The sequence below is a fragment of the Pogonomyrmex barbatus genome, unplaced genomic scaffold (genome assembly GCF_055798465.1).
Source record: "Pogonomyrmex barbatus isolate J1 unplaced genomic scaffold, ASM5579846v1 scaffold9, whole genome shotgun sequence".
Taxonomy (NCBI): domain Eukaryota; kingdom Metazoa; phylum Arthropoda; class Insecta; order Hymenoptera; family Formicidae; genus Pogonomyrmex; species Pogonomyrmex barbatus.
This window is the reverse complement of record NW_028297193.1, coordinates 215,586-237,982: the sequence shown is the minus strand read 5'-3', so window position 1 is coordinate 237,982 and position 22,397 is coordinate 215,586. Positions and strand designations below refer to the sequence as shown.

General features: G+C 34.9%; 4 protein-coding genes across 8 annotated transcripts; 2 read left to right on the top strand and 2 right to left on the bottom strand.

The window, feature by feature from the left end:
* Window positions 1–9,477: 9,477 nt before the first annotated feature.
* On the bottom strand, window positions 9,478–13,371 carry CAHbeta (carbonic anhydrase beta). Of its 2 annotated transcripts, none has more exons than XM_011641577.3 (5): window positions 13,190–13,371; window positions 11,998–12,082; window positions 10,806–10,993; window positions 10,454–10,645; window positions 9,478–10,118 (listed from the first exon to the last, which is right to left on the bottom strand). In XM_011641577.3, exons 1-5 carry the CDS (start codon window positions 13,280–13,282, stop codon window positions 9,909–9,911), a joined length of 768 nt encoding a protein of 255 aa, XP_011639879.1. In that variant the 5' UTR covers window positions 13,283–13,371; the 3' UTR covers window positions 9,478–9,908. The 2 variants fall into 2 exon arrangements, with proteins under 2 accessions (XP_011639879.1, XP_011639880.1); XM_011641578.2 differs by having other exon boundaries at window positions 9,907–10,118; window positions 10,450–10,645.
* Window positions 13,372–13,963: 592 nt separating this feature from the next.
* On the bottom strand, window positions 13,964–16,657 carry RagA-B (Ras-related GTP binding A/B). Of its 3 annotated transcripts, none has more exons than XR_968052.3 (7): window positions 16,208–16,657; window positions 15,964–16,063; window positions 15,512–15,896; window positions 15,176–15,391; window positions 14,980–15,095; window positions 14,677–14,915; window positions 13,964–14,587 (listed from the first exon to the last, which is right to left on the bottom strand). XR_968052.3 is itself a non-coding variant. In XM_089084591.1 (7 exons), the coding sequence occupies exons 2-7, from the start codon at window positions 16,217–16,219 to the stop codon at window positions 14,824–14,826; spliced, it is 921 nt and encodes a 306-aa protein (XP_088940717.1). In that variant the 5' UTR covers window positions 16,220–16,369; window positions 16,457–16,657; the 3' UTR covers window positions 13,964–14,823. The 3 variants fall into 3 exon arrangements, 2 of the variants coding, with proteins under 2 accessions (XP_088940717.1, XP_011639882.1); XM_089084591.1 differs by having other exon boundaries at window positions 13,964–14,915; window positions 16,208–16,369; window positions 16,457–16,657; XM_011641580.3 differs by having other exon boundaries at window positions 13,964–14,915.
* A 542-nt stretch (window positions 16,658–17,199) lies between these two features.
* Window positions 17,200–18,750, top strand: LOC105428957 (V-type proton ATPase subunit e 2). Its single transcript, XM_011641581.3, has 4 exons — window positions 17,200–17,482; window positions 17,849–17,896; window positions 17,980–18,067; window positions 18,237–18,750. The coding sequence occupies exons 1-4, from the start codon at window positions 17,376–17,378 to the stop codon at window positions 18,255–18,257; spliced, it is 264 nt and encodes an 87-aa protein (XP_011639883.1). The 5' UTR covers window positions 17,200–17,375; the 3' UTR covers window positions 18,258–18,750.
* A 390-nt stretch (window positions 18,751–19,140) lies between these two features.
* Sou (required for meiotic nuclear division 5 protein souji) lies at window positions 19,141–22,367 on the top strand. 2 transcript variants are annotated; one of them, XM_011641583.3, is made up of 7 exons: window positions 19,141–19,360; window positions 19,703–19,986; window positions 20,566–20,703; window positions 20,803–21,101; window positions 21,176–21,278; window positions 21,361–21,515; window positions 21,610–22,367. In XM_011641583.3, exons 1-7 carry the CDS (start codon window positions 19,225–19,227, stop codon window positions 21,671–21,673), a joined length of 1,179 nt encoding a protein of 392 aa, XP_011639885.1. In that variant the 5' UTR covers window positions 19,141–19,224; the 3' UTR covers window positions 21,674–22,367. The 2 variants fall into 2 exon arrangements, with proteins under 2 accessions (XP_011639885.1, XP_011639884.1); XM_011641582.3 differs by having other exon boundaries at window positions 19,149–19,360; window positions 21,592–22,367.
* The last annotated feature ends 30 nt before the right edge of the window (window positions 22,368–22,397 follow it).

Genomic DNA, 22,397 nt, shown 5'->3' with positions numbered 1-22,397 from the left:
TTTGCAATGAAAATCATCACATTTTTCTATAAATTATATTATATTTCTTCCAGATTTAAATAAAGAATAAGATTTTATTCTTATATAGATTTTATTCTTTATTCTTAATAAGATTTTTCTTCCCGCTCTGCATTCTTGAAGGAACTCTTAGATTTCCCATATAATTTTAATGGATTGCCTTTTTTTCTCGAGAAAGAGTAACGCGTGTTTAATTTAATTAATTCTAAAATTCGGTTAAATATATCCCAAATAATCTTAGTATTTAAAATTCTTTACTCACGACATTATTATCGACACATAAATATTTTTGTTACGCGAAATAATTTGGGAGCAGTATTTTTCCTTTCCGGACGACTGTCGCGGTGACGCGATGACAAGCGGTACACGTGGACCTGGAAAAGGAGCAAGTAAGCCGCGCTGATGGTACTACGCGAACGGGACGGACATCTGTGGCTGCGTTACGTAGAGGAAGTCACGCGGCCCTCGAGACTCCGAAAAAATGAGGACATTCCGAAGAGCGTAGGGTCTCACTCGTGCTCCCGAACGAGAGGTTCCGGATTCAAGTGTAACGAGGGGGGAAGCTTCGCATAGTCGCGTGGACGGACGTGGTTTCGGCAGGTAAGCGTAGGCAGGTACGCAAGGGGGAAGGGGGAAAGGAGAGGCCAAAGGCCCTATTTTCGAAAGCGGTAACTAGGTAAACGCTCGTTGTCAATTATGTAGCGCTCGATGAAAAAGATGTGACACAGTTTCGGGGCCCGCGGTCGGCCGCGATCGAAGAAGCGGATGACTGGCTTAATTCTGCTATGCGTGGCTACTTGAGACACCGCGGCGCGCGGATCTCGTAGAAATGGACCGTAGTGGAGTCGCTCGTTGCTTTACTCGTAAAATCTTTTTACCGAGAACCGTGTTGGGCGGGAAAAACTACGCCCCAGTTACGTTGCTGGAAAGAAACGCAGCGATGACTCGGCCGTCTAATTATCCTGACGTTACCGAGTTGTGAATTTTTAATGCCTCGCCCGAGTAACAACGGGAAAGGGAGAGGGGCGAAGAGAAGAGAGGAAGGCTCCGCTCTTTTTCGTATGTACAAATTTCTTACCCATTCCGGAAACGTATACCTGGGTCGGAAACGCGAAACGTCGTAAGCGTATATTTACCGCGTGGAGCCTGTCCTTTTTGGGGCATTAAAAGATACGTTTAAAGGAAGATGAATGGCCAAAGATCGGAAACGTGAAATAAATTTCTTCTACATTTTTTTTCCATTCTCCAAGTTGATTGAGGTTGATTATCTAGTACGCGAAATATCTCAGGGACCATGGCAATTTATCGCTAAAAGAAAAGTCGAAAGTGACGGAACTCTTTTATATGTATTGCGTATAAGATTCACCAATATCTTTAATTCTAAAGAGAAGTAGTAGAGAAGTATCTGCCATTATTTATTCGTCTTAAGTCGACGACACGAGAGCCGTCGCGAGAGAGGAAAAACGAGAGGAACTCGGAGTGTAATGATGCCGCGATGTCCAATGTACACAACGCTATCGCGCGAGTGCGCCGTTGTAAAATAACGGAGTGCGCCGTTGTAAAATAACGGAGTGCGATAGATGAAAAGTGAAAAGTATCACGGCCTCCCCCACGTCCTAATTCGCACCGTCGCCAACCGTCGCTTTTATTCCAGTAGCGACCAGCGAAGCTCGCTAAATCCATTCGGCTTCTTCTTCCCAGCCGACGCTTCTTCCTAGTCGCGGCCGGGCCAATTGGAGCAAGAAGAGTAATACCGAGCAATTCCGACGGCGTCGGCGCGGAAACGCGAGAACGAAACGCGAGAATGAGGAGAAGAGAAAGATCGCTAGATCACAGAATCTAATCGTTTTATCCGAAACCAAGAGTGGATCGCGTTCGTCACGTGGCGACTGATAACGAGACGTTTTGTACATTTTTAGTATATCTAAGATAGTATATCTGGTAAATTGTCATCTTATTTCCATTATTTAAGTATTATCTTATCTTGTATTTTCTTCTCTATTATTAAATTTATTTATTATATTTAAGTATTTATCTTATCTGAAAATTTCCTTAAAGATTTATTAAAAATTAAAGATTCATTTAAAAATTTGTTTATCTATTTCGATATCTTGGCCAGATATCATAGTTATTAAAAAGTAATTTATTACATTTATTATATTTTTTCATTTTTTATTATTGTTATTTGTTCATTATTTCTTCATTAATTTGCTTTTTTGATGTATGATATATCTAATCAATAAAAAGCGGATCTATCGTTCCGCTTGTTTAAAATATGTATTTCGAAATGGTCGATCGATGATAATAATTTTACCCTCTTTCGGCACCGTTCGAGTTTTGACAATGAAACTATTCATCCTGTTTCCTTTTTCCTCTTACCGCTTCCTTACCAACGATCTTTCGTGCACCGTCGAGCGATCCTTCTCTCTCGCGGCCTCGCAGCTCTAATCTAAAAAAAGTCGAGCGAATTCTCTCCTCTGCCACCTCCCTTCCAGTTACCACCCGTCGCAGGGCCGCCGTCACTCTTCCGGTTTTGTCCTGTTTAACAAGTGGGCCAATCGAGATGGAGAGTAAATTGCGAGACGAGCCAGCTCGTGCGTGCTCGTGCCGAAGGAGACACCGCGCGCGTGTTACGCGCGCATTTCTGTCCCTCTGCTATTGACATGGCGACGTGGCCGAAAGATGATCTCTTATTATCGGTTAAATTCGCGAATCTCTCTCGTTGTCGTTCCATTTCAACTTTGAGCGCAACACGGCGTTTCCGCCGGAGAGGCGGTCGTAAAACGTATCGCTTAAACATGATTTATGGCAATAATGATGGATATTACTCAAATAAGAATAATTTGATCGATATCCTAATGTTTTGTGTTACAAGTTTAACACAGCAATGTCATGGACTTATTTTTTCCACGCTAACCCAATCTAACGCGAACCGTTATTGCTGAAACTTCTTTATTCGACGGTGTCGATAGAATAAGATGTGTCTGTTTGTACACATGCGAATATTTTTAGATAATATTTCGCCAATTATTCGGATCGTGTCCTATTTAAAAGCTCATTAAATCTACGGCATCATTGATATGTTTATAGTCCTAAATAGAAAACTCTGCGACACATGCGAGAACCTGTCGTAACTTTCACTGCGATGATAGAGTAGTCACTGCCCATTCGCATTCATGACGATAACTATATAGTTGATAATAAAAACGATTCTAGAATATCAAAATGTCAGGCAACTTACTGCGCGCGCACGTGTGCAGTATATGAATGTACGTGTGTGTGTGTGTGTGTGTGTGTGTGTGTGTGTGTGTGTGTGTGTGTGTGTGTGTGTGTGTAAGATGCCCGAGACAATGTCAAAACTTGAAATTATTTTAATTATCGATGGCTCGATTATAAAGAAATCGCAAAACTCATCGCTTTTTAATATTAAATGCATAAATTAATGATAGAAAAATAGAATATAGTAGACATTAAACTGCGAGATTAAATCGTTGAAATCACCGAGACAAAGATGCGCGCTTAGAGATTTCAACGCTCGCACGTGTTGGAGATTTCAACGTTGGCACATCTGTCGGAGTGGATGCTCCACGATTTATAACATCTTCAGCATCTTAAGAGTTTTTCAATCAGAAACGAATAAATAAGGAAAGAAATATATTGTAAACAAGAATGTTTTCATCTAGAAATAATCACTTTTACCGATGTATCATTAAAATAATAGATATTAAACTTTCTGCCTAGTTTAAATACGTTATTGAAGCTAGAAATAGTAAATTTGATAAGTGGATGAAACGTTATCTTTTAAAAATTTACTTTGTAACAATGTTAAATAAATTATTAAGATTACCGTAAAATTATATTTAGTTACGAATTAGGGCACATTTAATATAAGTCATCAGAAGAAATGATAAAAAATGATATTGATTTTATCATTAGAGAATGATTGCATTGTCTCATTTACCCAAGAGTCTATAAAATATTCCGACTGATTCGAGATCTGCTGGCTCGTAACGAGACGTTATACGCTTAAAAAGATGCGGTTCGCGTTGCGAGCAGGGACGTCGATGATACGCTTCGCTAATCTCGAGGCTCCATTAAGACCGGTCGCGGACCGAGCGTGCTGTCGGTGCGTCGATCGATTGAAATTGATGAAAATTGCAACTTTTCGATGCGAGAACGCTGCATTTGGATGCGTTATCTCTGCGCATTGCGTCGCGGTATGTATGGACAAGTGCGGCAAGTGCGGCGACAACGGAACGGCGAATATAGCAAGCATAGTATAACATAGGTAAGTGTGCTTGTGGGTCAGTGGCACAAGAGCTGTTTGCCACCATCGCAGGCACAATGAACAGCCGCCGCCGCCGCCGCCGCCGCCGCCGCCGCCGCCGCCGACGCTGCCGCCGGGCTTTGCCCGGTTGTGTGCGCTCAAGTAAAATCGTACTTACGTTATATAGATCGGAGCACCGGAGCACAGATACCATTGTTCTTGAACTTATGCGCTCACGCATGAACGTTCTATGCACGACAGGCAATCGGATGTAATATCCACATCGCGGCGAGGAGGCGTCGACGCAGCGATGTGGATGTCCATTTGTATCGAGGTATCACAGGATATGCGCGTTGTTCCATTGTATCCAATGAAGTCTTCCGGCGAGATTAGCGTTCGCCTAACACAATTTCTGTCAATAATGATAAATTGCTGGAAACCCACGTGCGTGTATTTATCTATGCGCGCACGTTCGGGGTTAAATTATTTTTCATCTCAACAAATAATCTCTAATAGTAATGCAAAAAATTTCAATTGTAGAATAAATTTATTAAATATTATAAAATTATAAAATAATTTTTAAAATTTATTTGTCTTAATTTTATTTGACTTTGAGTCGATGTATTGCAAATTCATTCGAAAATAATGGCACATAATTATCAATACGAGTTTAATTTAAATTTATGTAAATAAATTTAAAAATAACAAGATTATTAGGCGCCTCCTGTCTCACCAGCATTCCATTCCGTTGTTAATTTTATTTCGTGATTTATCATCAATTCGGTAGTGAGGTGTTTTGCTAGAAATTGATAAAGAACATGATTAGGAACACTAGTCTATTATTATATTAAACGTTTAAATGTTAAATCCCACCCGCTCACGCGCGTCAAATATATAACAAAAATGGATTTGTGCGCAATAAAGTGGAATTGTTTTATAAGAACTCGTCTGGCCTTTAGCGGAAGCACACAATGCTGCAGCGACTGCTTCGTGAGTTCATTGCACCCTTTTGCGACATTTTATAATTACGACCGTCACCGCCGTTACGTTCTGCGAACACCGTGCAAAAATGCGCGATATCATTGGGGAACATTCGACACACCGCGCTGAACGGAGTTGCCCAATAATACAGTTCCGTAGACATGACGATTTCTGCCAACACGCTTGACCCATGCAACGATTTAAACGATTGTGTATTTCGGCAGAATTGCAAAATCTCGGGAACGTATTGACCGAGGAACGTATTTTTCTGATGTAATCTTGCAGTTTGAATAATTATAATGCAATGTAATTTAATTGCAAATTAGTTGGAATGACTTATTATTACATATATTCCTACATTATTTTGTAAATTGCGTTTCACAAGTATCGGTGTCGTCATCTCTTCAAGAAATTTCAAAAAAATAACGTATTGATTTAATGAAAAAACTCGCTTTCAGGACTCACTTAGAAATGTCTTAGGAATCTTCGCCTCTTCGATAAGATAACATAGAATGGAACGTAAGAGTAAAAAAAACGAGAAAGGGTTCATTTCATATTTGTCGTTTCAACAGAATATTATACAGTTATGATGTTACGACATTCTAACTGTCTCACTTGGGATTTCGGATATTCAGAAGCGACGAGGTCAGATACGTGTGTACACGTATACGTGGTACCTGTATGTCGGGACCTACACCTTGACATTCGACCGACGAACAGAGGAAATCGTGTCAAACGTACCGCGCTCGTGACTTCCCCGACCTAAATTCGGCCGAAAATACGACAGGATCGAAAACTTCTGCTAACTAGTTGGCAGATTAAATTGCAGAGGCACAGAATCTGATTTGCTTAATTTCACATAGACAAGAATTCATCATTTGACAGAAATTTAATTTAAGATCTCTCAAAAATATCTAACATATCACAAATTAAGAATCTGCATGTCGTGTACGTATGCGTATCTGTAAATATATCCTTTCACTTAGAAGACCACACGCGTGCTTGCTACTCAGAGAAATTTTTATGAACGATTAACCGAGATGAAAAATAATCGTCGCCAAGAATGTCTGGTCAAAAGTGAAGTGAAAGCTGATTTAATTTGATTTATCGGAGGTCATATCGGAGGTTTTTCGTTTCCTGCGATTGATCGGAAATTAATCAAGACACGAAAATCACGCAAGATATCTCAAGAAATATCGCAAAATTCAAATGTGGATCTTGTTAAATGCGATTTTGTTAAATGCGAGCATTTTCCTTATCTTTTGCAAAGGCACTATATGCATATGTAACAAGCTGCTGTTTACGTGGAACTCACTTTTACTCAGGCGTGAAAACGAACTCACGTGAGGACTCCGTGCAGGATGGACCAGAAAATAAAGATATATATACCTTTTTATTTATTAGACAAACATATTAGAGTATCGAATATTTTTACAATATTATCGTTATGCGTCATAAGTAGTCTACGCAATTATTTTGACGGCTCAACAAACAAAATTATTTTCAAATCTATGTCTGGCCAAAAATTTATAGATATGTAGTATTAAACAGAAAAGTATTCTTTCCGATAAATGTCGCTTGACGTTGTACTTTTAGTACTTCCAAGACTGTTTTCACGCGGTTTTCTACACGAGTTTATAAAAACCCAAACGGCATATTGTTCGGCATTATTTTTTTCGCCGTGACTATTACACGCAACCATCCTCTACGCGCACCTTTCACGTAACTCAAACGGACATTAAATGACCTACCGAAGTATTCAGCCCGCTAATTAATTACGTGAGTGCAACGCGCGTTCGCGTTGTTAATTACCGCACGTCCAACGTCGTTTTCCATCGCCGCGACGGAATAACGCCACGACACAGGCATAAAGTTTCGGAAAGATACGAGCGTAACGAAGTAGTAATGCCACCGCGCGCGGCGCGGCGCGGCGCGGCGCGGCGCGGCGCGGCGCTGCGGAGAACGTTATGCTTCGGCACGCACCACTGGTCGCGCCGACTTTTTTTTCTCGGACGAGTGTAATGCGAAAAAAAAAGAGATCGTGCAAAATCGTGACATCGTTCTCTTATCCTCTTATCCGTTCGTCGGCAAAATATTATAATTTCGTCGAGAGACAGATCGCTCTTTCCCGCGTGCTTTTCGTACTTTTCGTACTTTTCGTTACTCGACAAATCGGGACGAGGAGAAACAGCCCTAAAAATGATCTGCACATGATCTCGCTCAAAAAAGAAATTAGATTTTGGTATTGTTTCATCTTTATGATACGCCATTAGAATCATTTCAATGTCGAAGAATCTGTAGCGATCTATAGCGAAATGTGGCCGAAAATGACGCAAAAGGATTGCCTTAGAATTATGATGAAAAGAGTGCACTTATTTAGACCGACAAACTCAACATTTTATCTCTCTGTAATCACAAAGAAGAACTAGAATTATCGTGCAAATGATCTGGAACTAATGTCCGATTGACATCTAATTTTTTGTCCTATGTATATATCGAGTACACTGGATATATAATTTATATTATCGTTTTATGACTCAGACAAAATTGATTAAATGCTTTTGAAACTTAAATCGATTAAAAACTTATTACGATTTAGAAATATATTTCTTTTTATTTCAACTCCTTTCATAACATAGCATAAAGTATAAAAATTTATTTCTTTATATGTCTATCCTTCTTCTCCCTTTTTCTTTAGTTGCATTAAAGCCTTTGTCAAATTGTTAAAAAGAAGAAAAAAACCTTTGACCAATGCCGCCAAGGAAAATAATTTTACAGATGGAAAATTATTAAACTTTATAGCTAATACAACTTAAAATTTATAGTTAATACAATCACAGGATATTCATTAGTCAAACATGACATTGCCTTAATATGGCTAATTCTTTTGTTCTTTTGTTCCTGAAAATAAGTTGCGCCGAAAATTATTATTCTTGATACCCAACAGATTTTTACTGTGTACCACCTTTTCCGATAGCGGCATTGAATGCCGCTCGGAAACAATGCGCTGGAGAATACAGAAAGCTTTATTCTCTTACGACACAGGTAAATGTCACAGGAGATGTCACCTGAATTACGCTGTTAGTAATTGTTCCGATTGAACAATGAGATCGTAGGTCTACTTGGTAGGTCTATTTGGATGTATTCTACCGATTTTTAAGAGACCACGATGCCACTTGTCACGATTTTCAATAATGGCGACCCGCGGTGACTCCCTTCAATGATGAAAGGAACTTCTTGAAATAATACGTCAGTCGGAGCCGACGGAGAAACCGATGTTCGCTCATCTCTTTCTTAGACTGCAACAGTCTACAACGCCAGCCGAACCGGCCTAACTGGACGATTCCGTTGGAAACTCTGGGGGAATTCTCTTCACTTTTACCGCGTGGTGGACGGAAAAGTGCGAACTACACCGTTTTTCACGCGTGCTTACGTAGTCGGGAGCCGCAAGAACTCGCGATCTCGCATCCATGCACGCGTTTTCAGTATGTGGATCATTTCACCGCTTGTCTTACAACGAAGAAGAATTAGAAAAAAAACATCCATTTCCTATTCTTAAAACGTCGAATTTTGCACAAGTTTACAATAGTTTTATGAATTTTTAAAAAATTACATATAAATTATATTAAATATGTATTAATAATACATAATAAAAAATTTAATCTTTTCGGCCTATATAGCCTTACAAATGTTGATTTGTATTTATTTTATATTATTATTGTATTGATATTATTAAAAATTTAAAACTAGTTCTGAGACTCTTGACTCAGCTTGACTCAGCATTTGGTCAGAAAAGCATTTGATATTTGAACAGAAAAAAACGAGTATAAGTTTACGTTTAATCCTGTGTCAAGAATCACGCGCGCGAGTATTTTCTTATTACAATTTACATATTTAGATCTTCTTGAAGAATACATGTTAAATGATACAACGGCATACGTTACATGAATTTGCATTTTATGCTCGTCGCGCATCCTAACGACGATAAATAAAATACTCCGCGATTCCTGTGACTTCTTTCGTTGTTTTGCTTTCTCTTTCGGAACTGGCATGCTCTAGTTCACGTCCGGAGTTGTTCGTCCATCTATCGGTGGCTATTCTCTACCATCTACCTATCGGCTTGAGACTTTGACTCTTTTCTCGAACCTAAACAATCAAACCGAAGTAGCGAGTAGATCACAAAATCACGGGAGGAAAGAACAAGCATAAAATTCCATAAATATCTTTATATCTTGCCAAAGCAAACAGATCACAGTTATATTCCAAGTATATATAATTACATTTATGTATGTATGATGTGTGTATATATATATATATATATATATATATATTTATATAAGAAAATAAACATATAATTACATAACATAAATCAATAAAAAATATATTTTTTGCTAAATTTAAATAATTTTTGAAGTTTCTTAATATCTATAAAACATATTGCGTTGCCTTTTTGCAAGAAAAATTCAGTTTATTATCACTAATGACTTTTTAAAAGCGAATAAAAACTCACAAACGCTTTTAAAATTCAGCATATAAAAATATAAAATTATTTTTCGCTATCTATTTGAATATTTTTGATAATGCCAGCGCAATCTTACCAATGATTATATATACGCAATACATATGTATGTACAAAAAATATCTACGAGTAATATTTCTTAATTTCTTTAAGCAAAAGCGACTCCGTCGTTTCGTTTATCTCCACGAATCTCTTATTGGCTCGGCTAAAATAATAAATATCACCGGTATAAATGTCGAACCACAGCGCATGGATATGTAAGTCATGTCGCTCTAAACGCTTTTTCAGGAATCCATAAGATGCGATATTTTGAAGTTGTTGCAATGTGTTGATCTGCAATAAAAGCACAAGTCGTTTAAGGTATAACAAAAAATACAAACTGTGCGCAGAAAAAATGATTTTGCTAAAGTATCTAAAGATTTAATTAGAGACAGATTTAAAAATAATTCTGTTGGGACATCAAAATAATTATGTAGGATGCTTAAGCATAACGATATTAGAAAAATTTTTAGTATTTTTCTCTAGTAATCAATAAGAATGTTTTATATAATAATTTTTAGGGCCAAAATTATTTTCTAGCCAAATCCTCTTAAATACTTGAGCAAAACTATTCATTCTGCGTAGCTATTTCCGCGCTTCCAGGTGCCTCGCTCGATCGTATTACCGACTTGCGACAATTTGTCTTCGATGGCAAACTTGTCCTCCGGATCGATATAAGCGACGAATTTTCTCAACGGCGTTTCAGCCTGGAAGATGATCGGTTCGCGAAAACCAGCGACTTCGAGATGTTGAAACTTTGTCAGACTGCTACTGGCGTGCGCGCATAGCCACGCTCTCAGCGGCGACATTCTCCTGTTCGTCTAAAATTTAAATGGCATTATCGCGTGCTTGCGAAAACAAAGAAAATAATAATAATAATAATAATAAATAAATCAACGAAAGCGAAGAAAAAAAAAGTCAATAAAGTCAGCGGGCAAATCTTTTTAGTAGAGAAAAATATGAGCACGAGAGAAAACGCACTTGAGACGCGAATTCCTCATCCCGTAAAGCATAGAGCAGATTCATCGCCTTGCAATCGCTATGGCCGCAAACTATAACGTGCCTTATGTCATTTACCACGCAGCCGAGCTCCAATGCCGCCGATTCGCACATAGTAAACTCATCCACGAAATGCTGCGAATGAGGTACGACATTACCGGGGTTTCGGACTGAAAAGATAATTTTGAAAAGATAAGCTCTGTTAAGTAGACACACACACACACACACACACACACACACACACACACACAAACACACACGCGCGCGCGCGCGCGCGCGCGCGCGCGTCGCTTTCTCACTTTTCGATCGTTTTCACGATCAATGATATATCCAATGAATCAAATACTTTGAAAAATATAAAAATCGTTATACAGATATTATTGCACTGAGAATAGCATTTTTAGATTCTTCTTATTGAAATATAAAAAACAGTAAAAATAAAAAATAAAAAATAAAAAATTATATACTTTTATAGACTTAAATACTAAATTCGAGTATTTAAAATCTTGATGATTTCTCTTCAATTTTAAATAGATTTTGATAAATATGAGTTTATCATATATGCTGTATCTATGAAAGATATATTATATGCCACGTATCATATATATCATATATAATATATAATGATACGATATAGAATCATTTTAATTAAGTTGCGATTAACTTAATGGACAATAGATTTCTAGACAACATAATTTAAAATCGAGATAAAAGATATTTTATGTCCCAATTTAGACATTGTTATCTAGATTTATAACAAAATCTGATAGAATTGTCAAAACAATTTAATTAGTTCTTAAGCTTTAATTAGTTCTTAATTTTAATTACTTCTAAATTTTTCTTCTATATCTCATATAACAAGAAATTACTAATACTATTTATACTAATATGATAGTACAAATATTATATATAATTTGAAATCGATTAAGATAATCAAAGTTTGTTCGCCTTTGTACAACTTAAGAATTATAAATGCTATTATAAATGTACGACAATTGCAATGTATGATATTTGAATATTATACATTATTTGTCAGAGAATTTCTATAAGATTATAAGAAGCTGTATTAAAAAGAAAAAAGAGAGAAAATATATTGCTGAAATCAGGAGAATTAAAAATGAATCAATAAAGGAGTAATGCGCGATTACAATAATGCTACGATAAATTGTCGTACCAACAAACATGTCTCCAACGTTCGTTTCCGTAAATCTAGTTGGGATCATCCGGGAGTCCATGCAAGTAAAGAAAACTGCCTTTGGCTGTGATAGGAATCAACAACAGACATCAAATTACAAGTTACTGTATTAACAAAAGTGTAATATACGATGTGGGTGAAATGCATCAACAATTATAAAACTTAATTACATTTTCTATATTAGATTGTTCAATTTATATAATAATTTAATTATATTACGTGAAAAAAGTTCATGCAAATTATTTAAGAAATACACATTATGTAAGAAATACATAAACAATCATATAAACAAATATATAAACATTTTTAATTTTTATAATTATATAGTATTACCAGAAAGAAGTCTGAGAGAGGCCGTCCCGCGCCCCGGCCTCTTTCGTGGGACCGTCAAAACCCCCTGCACACTACCGCCAGTAATATACGTCCATTTTCGATAATGATACTACGTAGTACTCCATTTCCGACACTGCCGATAAAATTGTATTTTAGTCCGTGTCCGTCCGTCTACGTCCACAAATTCTCGATATAGAAAAGAATTATAAATAATAATTTTTAATAATGTCTCGTACTGGCGGTAATGTACAAGCAGAGAGGGAGATTTTGACGGTCCCACGAAAAAGGCCGGGATGGCCTCTCTCAGGCTTCTCTCTGCTTTAAATAATTATCAAACACACATATATAACTACGAAATACATTCGTATAATTCGTGATATATTCCACAGTCGGTAAAATAGAGAAAAACAAAAGAATAAACAAGATACCTACCATAAACTAAATACTTTATTCAAAATCTAATCTATTATCAATAGAGTGATTCTCTACCGATAAGAATCTATTGGTAAAAGTACAATACAGATATTTTTCTAGTATAACTCCGTTAATAAGGTAGATGTTCTACCGTAATTAGATACAAGTACTCTAATCTAAATTATTGGTCAATCGATGATGCAAGGTCATAAATCGGATCACTATATTTAAAGAGAATTGTTGTCTCGTTAATTAATTCGTAGACTAGATAAATAAATTTATAAATTTATTTTTATCAGATGGTTTGTCCAAAAATGATGTCAACAAAGAGCACGTGGCTCATACTCGGCGTGGCATAGTATAAATATATGATATCAAAAGAATCATCATATGAAATTTTTTTTTTAACTTAATATGAACGTACCTCAGGATGATCTCTGACTTGTTGAAATTGCTTTACCATTCCCTCTCGATGACACTTTCTATACTTCATGATTCCTTTGAGTATTCTATCCATCGCGATATTCGAACAATAACTGTCAGAATAAACTATCAAGAACTTGTTTTCCGAATGTAAGGAGCAATGACAGTACACAATTCCGCCATTTGTCTACACAGTGGCGGGAAATTTAATTTTCTTTCGAGCTATAATTCTATGACGGACGAATATCGCCAATATCGAATCAATATCAACTCAATTTTTTCTCAAATTTGAACATGCTAATAAAATAGTTCAAAAACTAAGAAAAACAACTTTGTATGAGTTTTTAATATCAAGTATATTTTTAATAGTCCGATTATTTTAAATAAGAATTTACTATTATGTCATTACAATCGAAGTTCGTTCGTCATTGTTCTCTTATGAACAAAGTGAAGATCCCTGTCAATGAATTATTGAAGAAACAACAAGAGAAAGTAGTATAAAATGACTGCGCACAGGGTTAATCTTGCTTATATTTTATATGTTTTTCTTTCTTTGTAATAAAGTTTATTAGATTAAAACGATATCTAATTTTGCGAATGTGTCAAACGTTTGTTGAGCGAGAAAACATCAGATGGTTGATCGCTCTGGACGCAATAGTAGTAATAAAAATTATATATTAGTTTTACTTTTAATATTTCTGTCGTTTTATTGAAAATGTTTTCATCAACTCGATAATTTTAAATACATTTGACATAGAAAAAAATGTAAACCTGCTTGTGGTTACAATTTATTTGCACATTTAAAAAATACATTGTAATTTTGTTATATTTCGTATTATCGTACATCTTGTATCATTTAAGGATGTAAACATATATATTACATATAACTATCTTCTACAAAATTGAAATTAACTATTGATTTTACAAGTACAGGACGATATTTTGATGCAACATAGGCTATATATCTACTTGAAAATTTCTATTATATTTAAAAGCAATCCTCAGTAGTTACAGATAGATTGTAGTAGTACATAATTGAACACAAAGGCGGTTAATTTCATCGGAAATTCTTATGTCATGAATCACTTTTGAGAATGAACGTTTTCAAGTGGATACTTCATCTTATATTGTTATATCGCATTGTGACTCATGCGGATATAAAAGAAAGACATATGGCTGCGATGATTATTTATTATTAACATTCGTTGGATGTTATTACAACGCTATTTGGATGACGAACGATTCTCAAATCAAAAATGAAAAATGATTTAGAACGAGGCAAAAGAATCGCGCGTATGTACACTATTCTACATTGACAAATTGCAGATGCATTATGCATCATGTTACATCCATGCATAATATGAGAGATGAATTCATATCGATACAGTCCTAATATGACCTGAAATATATCACGATCACCATCAGCTTCTTTCGGACATGTCGATTATATACTTATTTTGTCATAAACGCTCACGTTAAAAGCCGTACATTGAAGTATACTTTGTGACTCAATCTCTCATGAACAATCGTATCTTCGCAATCATCATTTTATTATCTTAATGATACGATTCTGCAGATTCAGCAATTATTAATAGGATGGACCCGGGTGACGAGGCGCCTGGGTCGTGCCGACTTCTATCTAGTCAATGCCGAGCTCTGGCTGGCACGTTCCAACTTTTCAAAATGCTTTCGTGCATTGCGTATATTGATCAATGTTGCTGCTGATGCTGAAAGAACACATGCATTTTAATAAATATCACATACAAATACTATACATTTCCAAATACTTACGTATAGTTGGATCGGACATGATGACCATTACATACGTGTTTGAAGTAAATATATCGATGAAGGCCGCAAAATTGGTATTTCTAACTTCCATACTTTGGAATTGTGCCGCCAACTTGCTACAAAATTAAAAGAATATCATATCTCATTCGTATGTCATATTTGTTACTTTTCTGTTTGTGTAACTTGTGCAATTTACCTGCAACTTAATTTGAATTGTTTTATTATATTAGAGACTTTTTCAAAGCGATGAACATCTCTATGAAATTGTCGCTGACAATGACTTATGACTAGGAAAGTTGCTCTTTCAAACAAGAGAACTTCATCTGCATCAATAATATTGGCAAACTGGTTCAAACTTTGTTCCAATTCCTTAACGTTGGGTATCAACATGTATACAATGGATGACCATGCTCTATAATAATAAAGACTCTTTAATATTCCTGTGTTTTAATACATACCTATATATATATATATATATATATATATATATATATATATATATATATATATATATATCATGTTTAATATATACCTATATAACGTTTCATCCCATATGCTAGTTCTGAAGCATGTGCATTCTAAAGGTAAACTTAGCCTTTTCAGATCTTCTTCTCTTTCTCTGAATATGTAATCACGTTGATCCTCTTGCACAAGATCCATCTTATGAACTAAGCAAAAAATTTTTGCTTCTGGGCTATTCTGCAGTATCGCTTCTAAGCAACTTTGATAATAATGCATGTCCTTATCTAATTCTCTTGATTCTACATCAAAGACATAAATTAACACTTCTACATTTCTAAATATATTATCACGCTGTGACGCGAAATAATTCTCCATGAATGCCTCTTGTCCTCCGCAGTCCCATAAATTCAAAACTAAATTGCCAAGAAAACGAACATGGGAATGTTCTACGTCAACTGTAATAAATTAGACTAAATTAGTTCTCTGTAACTATTTAGTATAATGTATACACAAATAGCTTACTCGTTGCTCCTAGACGATGTGTATCACGCGCTATATAATTGGCGAAAATAATGCTGCGCATACTTGTTTTCCCAGACCCACTCTTACCCATCAGTAATACCTAAGTAATACACAATATTGACAAAATTACTTGGCACAAGACAAAGAAATATTTTCCATAAACGAAAAAAAGTTTATGTGAAATAAAAATATATACAATTCTATATTATATTTAAATAATGTAAAAATGTTTATCTCTCTCTACCTTTTTCTTCATCTTGACTGAATAATATTCAATAAACTTGGCACTTTTACAATATACACCAGCTGGCCTCGCGATATCTGACTTATCAATTGTTCCACCCTAGAGCAAGTATCGCGCACGGCAGTACATTCAACTTATGACTGACTGTCTATTTATCACTAACTGTCACATCAAAACACACAATGTATGTGTGTGTAATTACATGCTTGTCTTATTTCGAAATAACTAAAGGCACATTTGAAAACGTACCGCGCTCGATTAGCATGCCTTATTCAATTTGCTGCAAAATTACGAAACATTGAGGAACTTGAAAGAGCCTTGTTCGCCTTTACGGATTTCGCAATATGATAAACAACAGTCCTCTTGGTTTTCCTCATCACGTCTCTCAGTGCATCATAGATCGGAGCAACGCACAGTAACGCACAGAACGCTGTCAGCGCACTTTAGATCATTGGTTGTTTCTCAGTCCGGAAGTTTGGCTGACATTTCTCCCTATGACAAAAGTTTTTGAAAGCGTAGATTGGTTATAGGATAGTGAAGATTTTAAATCTTCAGAAATTCTCTATTGTATATCCAATCAACGCTTTGTCGTACGACACATGAAGCATTAGCCTTATGAAGAATTCGCATTACGTTCAGCATTCGACGTATAATGTTTAATATTCAAAAGGAGAATATTTTCTCGAGATAGAAGTATTGATATTTAGCAACTCGAAAAAATAAAATTTCCTAGTGAATATCGAATTGTCGTATATCGCAGTGTGGACCTCCATTAGGTATCTTTTTATATTGACGCACAACATTCATTTTCATCAGCGTCAAAAATTTATTTTCTTTTTTTTGTATTTACATCGTACATCTTCTCTCTTTACATTATAAATGAAATGGATATATGGTTGAAGGAAGGAAGGAAGTTAAAAAAAAAAATCTAAAAGTTGCGGAGAATACAGCTGTAACGAACAGACTTACCTTTGATACTGAACGCACCATACCTAGCTTCCTCGCAGACTCTTTGTCAGATCAATGTGTCACGTGAACAGTACGAAGATTCTCTCATGTGATCCTTCCAGTTTTTGATAGCTGTACGATAAACAGCTCGTACTGTCGTTGGCTCTCCATTCATTCGCGAACTTTTCAAAGAACATAATCAGAAAACAAAAAAAAAACAATGGGTGCATCCGCGATACCTGTAGCAGCCTTCACGCTCATCTGGGGTGCCGTGGTATTTCTTGGAGTAGCTCTACCACTTTTCGTTCCTAAGGGACCAAACCGTGGGTAAATGGAATTTTTAATGCTCCTGTTCACTGCACGTTTTATTTCTGTTGCAATTTGCACTCGAGTTTCTTAAAAATTGTCTTATGAAAAACTCCATCCATTTAATGTCCCATTCCCTTTCAGTTTGATAGTGGTGTTTCAATTTTTCCTCGAAAATTTTGATCATTTAAATCGATATTCTGTCAAATGTCATACGTTTAAGTTTGTAAATAGTCATCATTGCTAATAGCTTGCCTTTTTTAAATACAATTTTCAATTAATATTTCTTTTATATATAATTGACTTATGCCATTATATTTTATTATTATTATTATTATTATTATTATTATTATTATTATATTCATTAATATTTATATTTATATTTAGGATACTACAAGTTCTATTGGTCTTGACAGGCTTCACATGCTGGTTATTGTAAGTATAACATATTTTTGTAGCATTTTGATCGTCTCAATTTATATATTTGTAATTAATATTTAAATAAAATTTGTATACAGCTGGCTGTGCTGCTACATGGCACAGATGAATCCATTGATTGGACCAAAATTAGAAAATATAACCATATTGGTTATGGCTCGAGAATGGGTAAGTCAAATATATTAAAGATAAAGTAGTTGATGTTGCATATAAATACTAAATTGATTGGGAATTACTTCACACACTATTATTATGAGATGGCTATTTGGAAATATATGTAATTAGTACATACTTTTAGTTATTATTTATAAATTAAATACATCTCTTTTTGTTACAGGGCCATCCCATTGAACAATAATGTTCTATTGTAGAAACTCCTGATTTCAAGAATATGCATCCATTCTTCGTCGTTATTTTTAACGAAAATGTATAATTATAGATGTAAAATTATAAAAATGAAAAGAGAAAATAGTAGTATACATACACACACACACACACACACACACACACACACACACACACACACACACACACACACACATGAATGTATGTATGTATGTATGTATGTATGTATGTATTACTTATCATACATATATCAATACATATATCAATCCCACTTTTTGGAAATTTTATATATATCGATAATTTCCAAAAAGTAGGATTATTATAATTATAATCAGATAATTATAATATATTATAATGTTAATTATGTAATAGATCATGAAGATATGTTGATAATTTGTATATAAAATATTCATTATAATTATTTAAATATGCAAAAATTTTAATGTAATGTGTGTGAGAAAAAATTTATTAGTAATACAAAATAATATTGTCCTAATTACCCAAAACATATCGTATTTATGTCTTTTCTTTTCTTCTCACGAAAATATAACATCAGAATTAATTGGATGATGTCACATACATTTTATTTTAAAAAAGCTTATATTTACATTTTACTATAATTTATTATATTTAATAATTATGTTAAATCATATTAATTGTTAATATGTTATATTAAATAATTATATATTCAATATTCTATATTATGAATTTTTCAATTCACGACTCAATGTTTCTAATTAAAAAATAGAAACATTTATAAAAATGATACATTTCATTATTTTTGTGGAATATCTCAATTACAGGCTGTGTCACATATACGCGATAAGAAATTAGTGTCCCAACAACCAATGAGATAGTCAATATCGTCTGTAGGTTACATGAGATATTAGCTTAATACGTCGCCTGGAACGTCGCGGTTCGTGGCTCTCTTCTCTTCGTGCAAATGTCAATCGCGAGGACTGATATACAAAGCAATAACAATGGAGGCGTGTAATGCCGTTGAGCGCGAAGTGGATAAAGTCCTATCGAAATTCGGTGCTATAAATGAACATGCGGAGACGGTGCTGCGCGACTTGATAAATCACATTCAGTCTTTGAAAAAGGATTTAGAAGAAGGTATCAGATAGACCTGAGAGAACGATATATCGTTCCTAGATCCTGAAATCCTTGTCTGATCTCGATCTCCTAGAAGCGCCTGTTAATCAATCAAGTCTCGCGATTCGAGAATTTTACATTCATTCCCTTACGATTTTTGGAGGATCAAACCGATATTTTGATGAATTCATTTATTAACAAGTGTGTCCATTATTTGCTTAATGAACTAACCTCTGAACAAATTTCTAATCACATATTGTACTAATTTTGCACCACCAGCCTAGTTTCATGTGCTTTACACACAGTTGCAATACAAACATATATGCACTTACTTATTATACAATATATTGTTGTTGTTATTAGCGCCGGCCAATCAGGATCTGACAGCTGCCCAGGTACAGATGTTGAAGCAAGCTATGACGAAAGTACGCGATACAGTACAAAGATTAGCAACGGATCATCGCGATCTGCATAGTACTGTATCCAAAGTGGGTAAGGCGATAGATAGAAATTTCATCGCTGATTTTGCCAGTACTAGCAGGGAAGATGTATTTTCTGGAACTGAGAAGTCTCATCTCTTGAATCAAGTAATCTGTCAACACTTTTATCGTCAAGGGATGCTAGATATTGCTGATGAATTAGCAATAGTAAGTTCCCTCCTTTACCAAATCTATGTGTTTAACATGCTTGATAAAAAATAATTTAATTATATAATTAAAATAAAATTAGATTTATGTTTTATTTACAAATTAATCTTATATTTAATAAGGATATGCAATATATACTTTGTATTGATATAAATATTTCATACTTAACAAGATGCTAGATAAAATATGGATTATTGAAATACGTCATCAAATGTTTGGTCAACCTAACTTTTATATCAATGTTTGATCATTGATTAATTAAAAAGAGAATATTCCAAAGGAATTATAAAATTCGACCACCAATTTAACATGCTTTTTTAAAAGTGAATAAGAAACAGTGGAATTTTTAGTTATTTTCAGTTTCTTCATTTAATTGTCAGATAAAAACTGATTATTTGATTATCTGGTAGCAATAAATGCTGAATTATTCAATATTCATTATTCAATAAATTCACTACTCAACATATCCCTAGCATTTAATAGTACTGCAATGCCATTATTCTAGTGTTTTTTATATTGATATTTATTATGTTTTGCATATATAATTGCATATAATTTTGTAACTGATAATATTTACAGGAAGCGGGCATTAAAACCGACGAAGGCAGAAAGGAACCATTCACGGAATTGAATTATATATTAGATTGTCTGAAACAGAGAAATCTTGAACCAGCATTAGATTGGGCAAAAAAACACAGGGAAGCACTTTTAGCGCAGGTAGCTTCTGACTTGTAAATGCACACAATTCCTTTTTTTTCTTAATTGATGCAATTAATACAATTACTGTATACATTATAAATCTCATTTCTTTTCTAGAATTCATCTCTCGAATTTAAATTACACAGATTACATTTTATAAGATTAGTTCAACAAGGTCCTAGTAAACAGAGAGAAGCGATACTATATGCCCGCCAAAATCTTACACAGTTCGTCGGACGTTACGAGAAAGAAGTACAATCTCTGATGGGAACATTACTCTATTTGCCACATGGAATCCAATCATCTCCTTATAGTCATTTGTTGGATCCAACTTTATGGCTCGAGATACATGATGTTTTTACTAAGGAAGCGTGTACATTGCTAGGTTTAAGTGTGGATAGTCCGCTATCTGTTTGGTATATACATCTTATATGCTTGTAATTAGAGGAAAGTAATAGGCATAAAGCATTTGCAATTCATTCAATTACAGTATCAACGCAGGATGCACTGCGTTACCTGCACTGTTGAATATCAAGCAAGTCATGCAACAGAGACAAGTTACCGGTATCTGGAGTGGCAAAGATGAATTGCCTGTAAGTAACAGATACTCATATCTCATTTGAATACATGTTTATGGATGTTTATAGATTAAAAACGATTTCTTTACATCCGCAGATCGAAATAGACTTGGGAAAGCAGAGTCGTTATCATTCTGTTTTTGCGTGTCCGATACTTAGGCAACAAAGTACAGAGAATAATCCGCCGATGAAATTGGTTTGCGGCCACGTGATCTCTCGAGACGCGCTTAACAAACTTGCGAATGCGAATAAGTAGGTATCACGTATGCAGCAAGGCCGAGGTACACTGGCGTTCTCTAAGTGCTGATTTAAAGTCACTTTTTAAAAGAAATCAATTTATTTCCAGGTTGAAGTGTCCGTACTGTCCGGCGGAGCAAAATCCTGAAGATGCAAGACTTATTTACTTTTAATCTGTGATATACTACTTATACATATAGTAATATATATATATATATATATATATATATATATATATATATATAAAATGTGTGTGTGTGTGTGTGTGTGTGTGTGTGTGTGTGTGTGCGCGCGCGCGCGCGCGTGTGTGTGCGCACACATGTGTATATAAGGACCGTATACACATGTAGCTAGTTTTGCAGTTTCTTTGTAACGGATTACATCGGATGCAGAAGTATAATGCAAGTTACGTGCAATAACCAGAGAAATGTAAATCATATTTTACATTCTTATTATCGAGAGTTCTGTTTCTAAACTGTTTTTTTTTCCATCCTAATATCGAGATCGATGATCCATCTTTTCTCAAATGCAAATGTAAGTATATTATTTGCATCAATTTCACACATTTTTTTGGTTAAGGAAACTCGGTCTCAAATATCGAAAAAAAAAAAAAAAACGGAGGAACTGTGATAGTTTTAATATTTGTGGGATAGTTGTAATTGCGCAGTTATATATTGTTGGTAGACAATTTATATATATCACTTTAGTGTTATAAGTGACAGCTTTCTATGCGAATAACTTAAAAACCATGAATATCGACGACGCCTAACAAGTTTGTTATAAGATCTTCGTGAGTTTATTTCTCATTTTGTTTGTATGTATGTATTGGCTTGACTATATAGTTAAACGAAGAGATCATTTTGTAAATACTGTGTTTTCATATTTATTTCACATTTC

What these genes read in the sequence shown, in the direction of transcription:
- CAHbeta (XM_011641577.3), bottom strand. Translation starts at nt 13,282, where the DNA reads ATGGATAGAATACTCAAAGGAATCATGAAGTATAGAAAGTGTCATCGA. An exon ending in AAGTCAGAGATCATCCTGAG is followed by an intron (nt 12,083 to 13,189) that starts GTACGTTCATAT and finishes TTCCTATCACAG; the next exon opens with CCAAAGGCAGTTTTCTTTAC. An exon ending in TCGAAGACAAATTGTCGCAA is followed by an intron (nt 10,119 to 10,453) that starts GTCGGTAATACG and finishes CTTTTATTGCAG; the next exon opens with ATCAACACATTGCAACAACT.
- RagA-B (XM_011641580.3), bottom strand. An exon ending in ACATCGTCTAGGAGCAACGA is followed by an intron (nt 15,897 to 15,963) that starts GTAAGCTATTTG and finishes AATTTATTACAG; the next exon opens with TTGACGTAGAACATTCCCAT. An exon ending in CATGTCCGATCCAACTATAC is followed by an intron (nt 14,916 to 14,979) that starts GTAAGTATTTGG and finishes GTGTTCTTTCAG; the next exon opens with CATCAGCAGCAACATTGATC.
- LOC105428957 (XM_011641581.3), top strand. Translation starts at nt 17,376, where the DNA reads ATGGGTGCATCCGCGATACCTGTAGCAGCCTTCACGCTCATCTGGGGT. An exon ending in CCTAAGGGACCAAACCGTGG is followed by an intron (nt 17,483 to 17,848) that starts GTAAATGGAATT and finishes ATTTATATTTAG; the next exon opens with GATACTACAAGTTCTATTGG. An exon ending in TGGTTATGGCTCGAGAATGG is followed by an intron (nt 18,068 to 18,236) that starts GTAAGTCAAATA and finishes TTTTTGTTACAG; the next exon opens with GGCCATCCCATTGAACAATA.
- Sou (XM_011641582.3), top strand. Translation starts at nt 19,225, where the DNA reads ATGGAGGCGTGTAATGCCGTTGAGCGCGAAGTGGATAAAGTCCTATCG. An exon ending in GGGAAGCACTTTTAGCGCAG is followed by an intron (nt 20,704 to 20,802) that starts GTAGCTTCTGAC and finishes TTTCTTTTCTAG; the next exon opens with AATTCATCTCTCGAATTTAA. An exon ending in GATAGTCCGCTATCTGTTTG is followed by an intron (nt 21,102 to 21,175) that starts GTATATACATCT and finishes ATTCAATTACAG; the next exon opens with TATCAACGCAGGATGCACTG.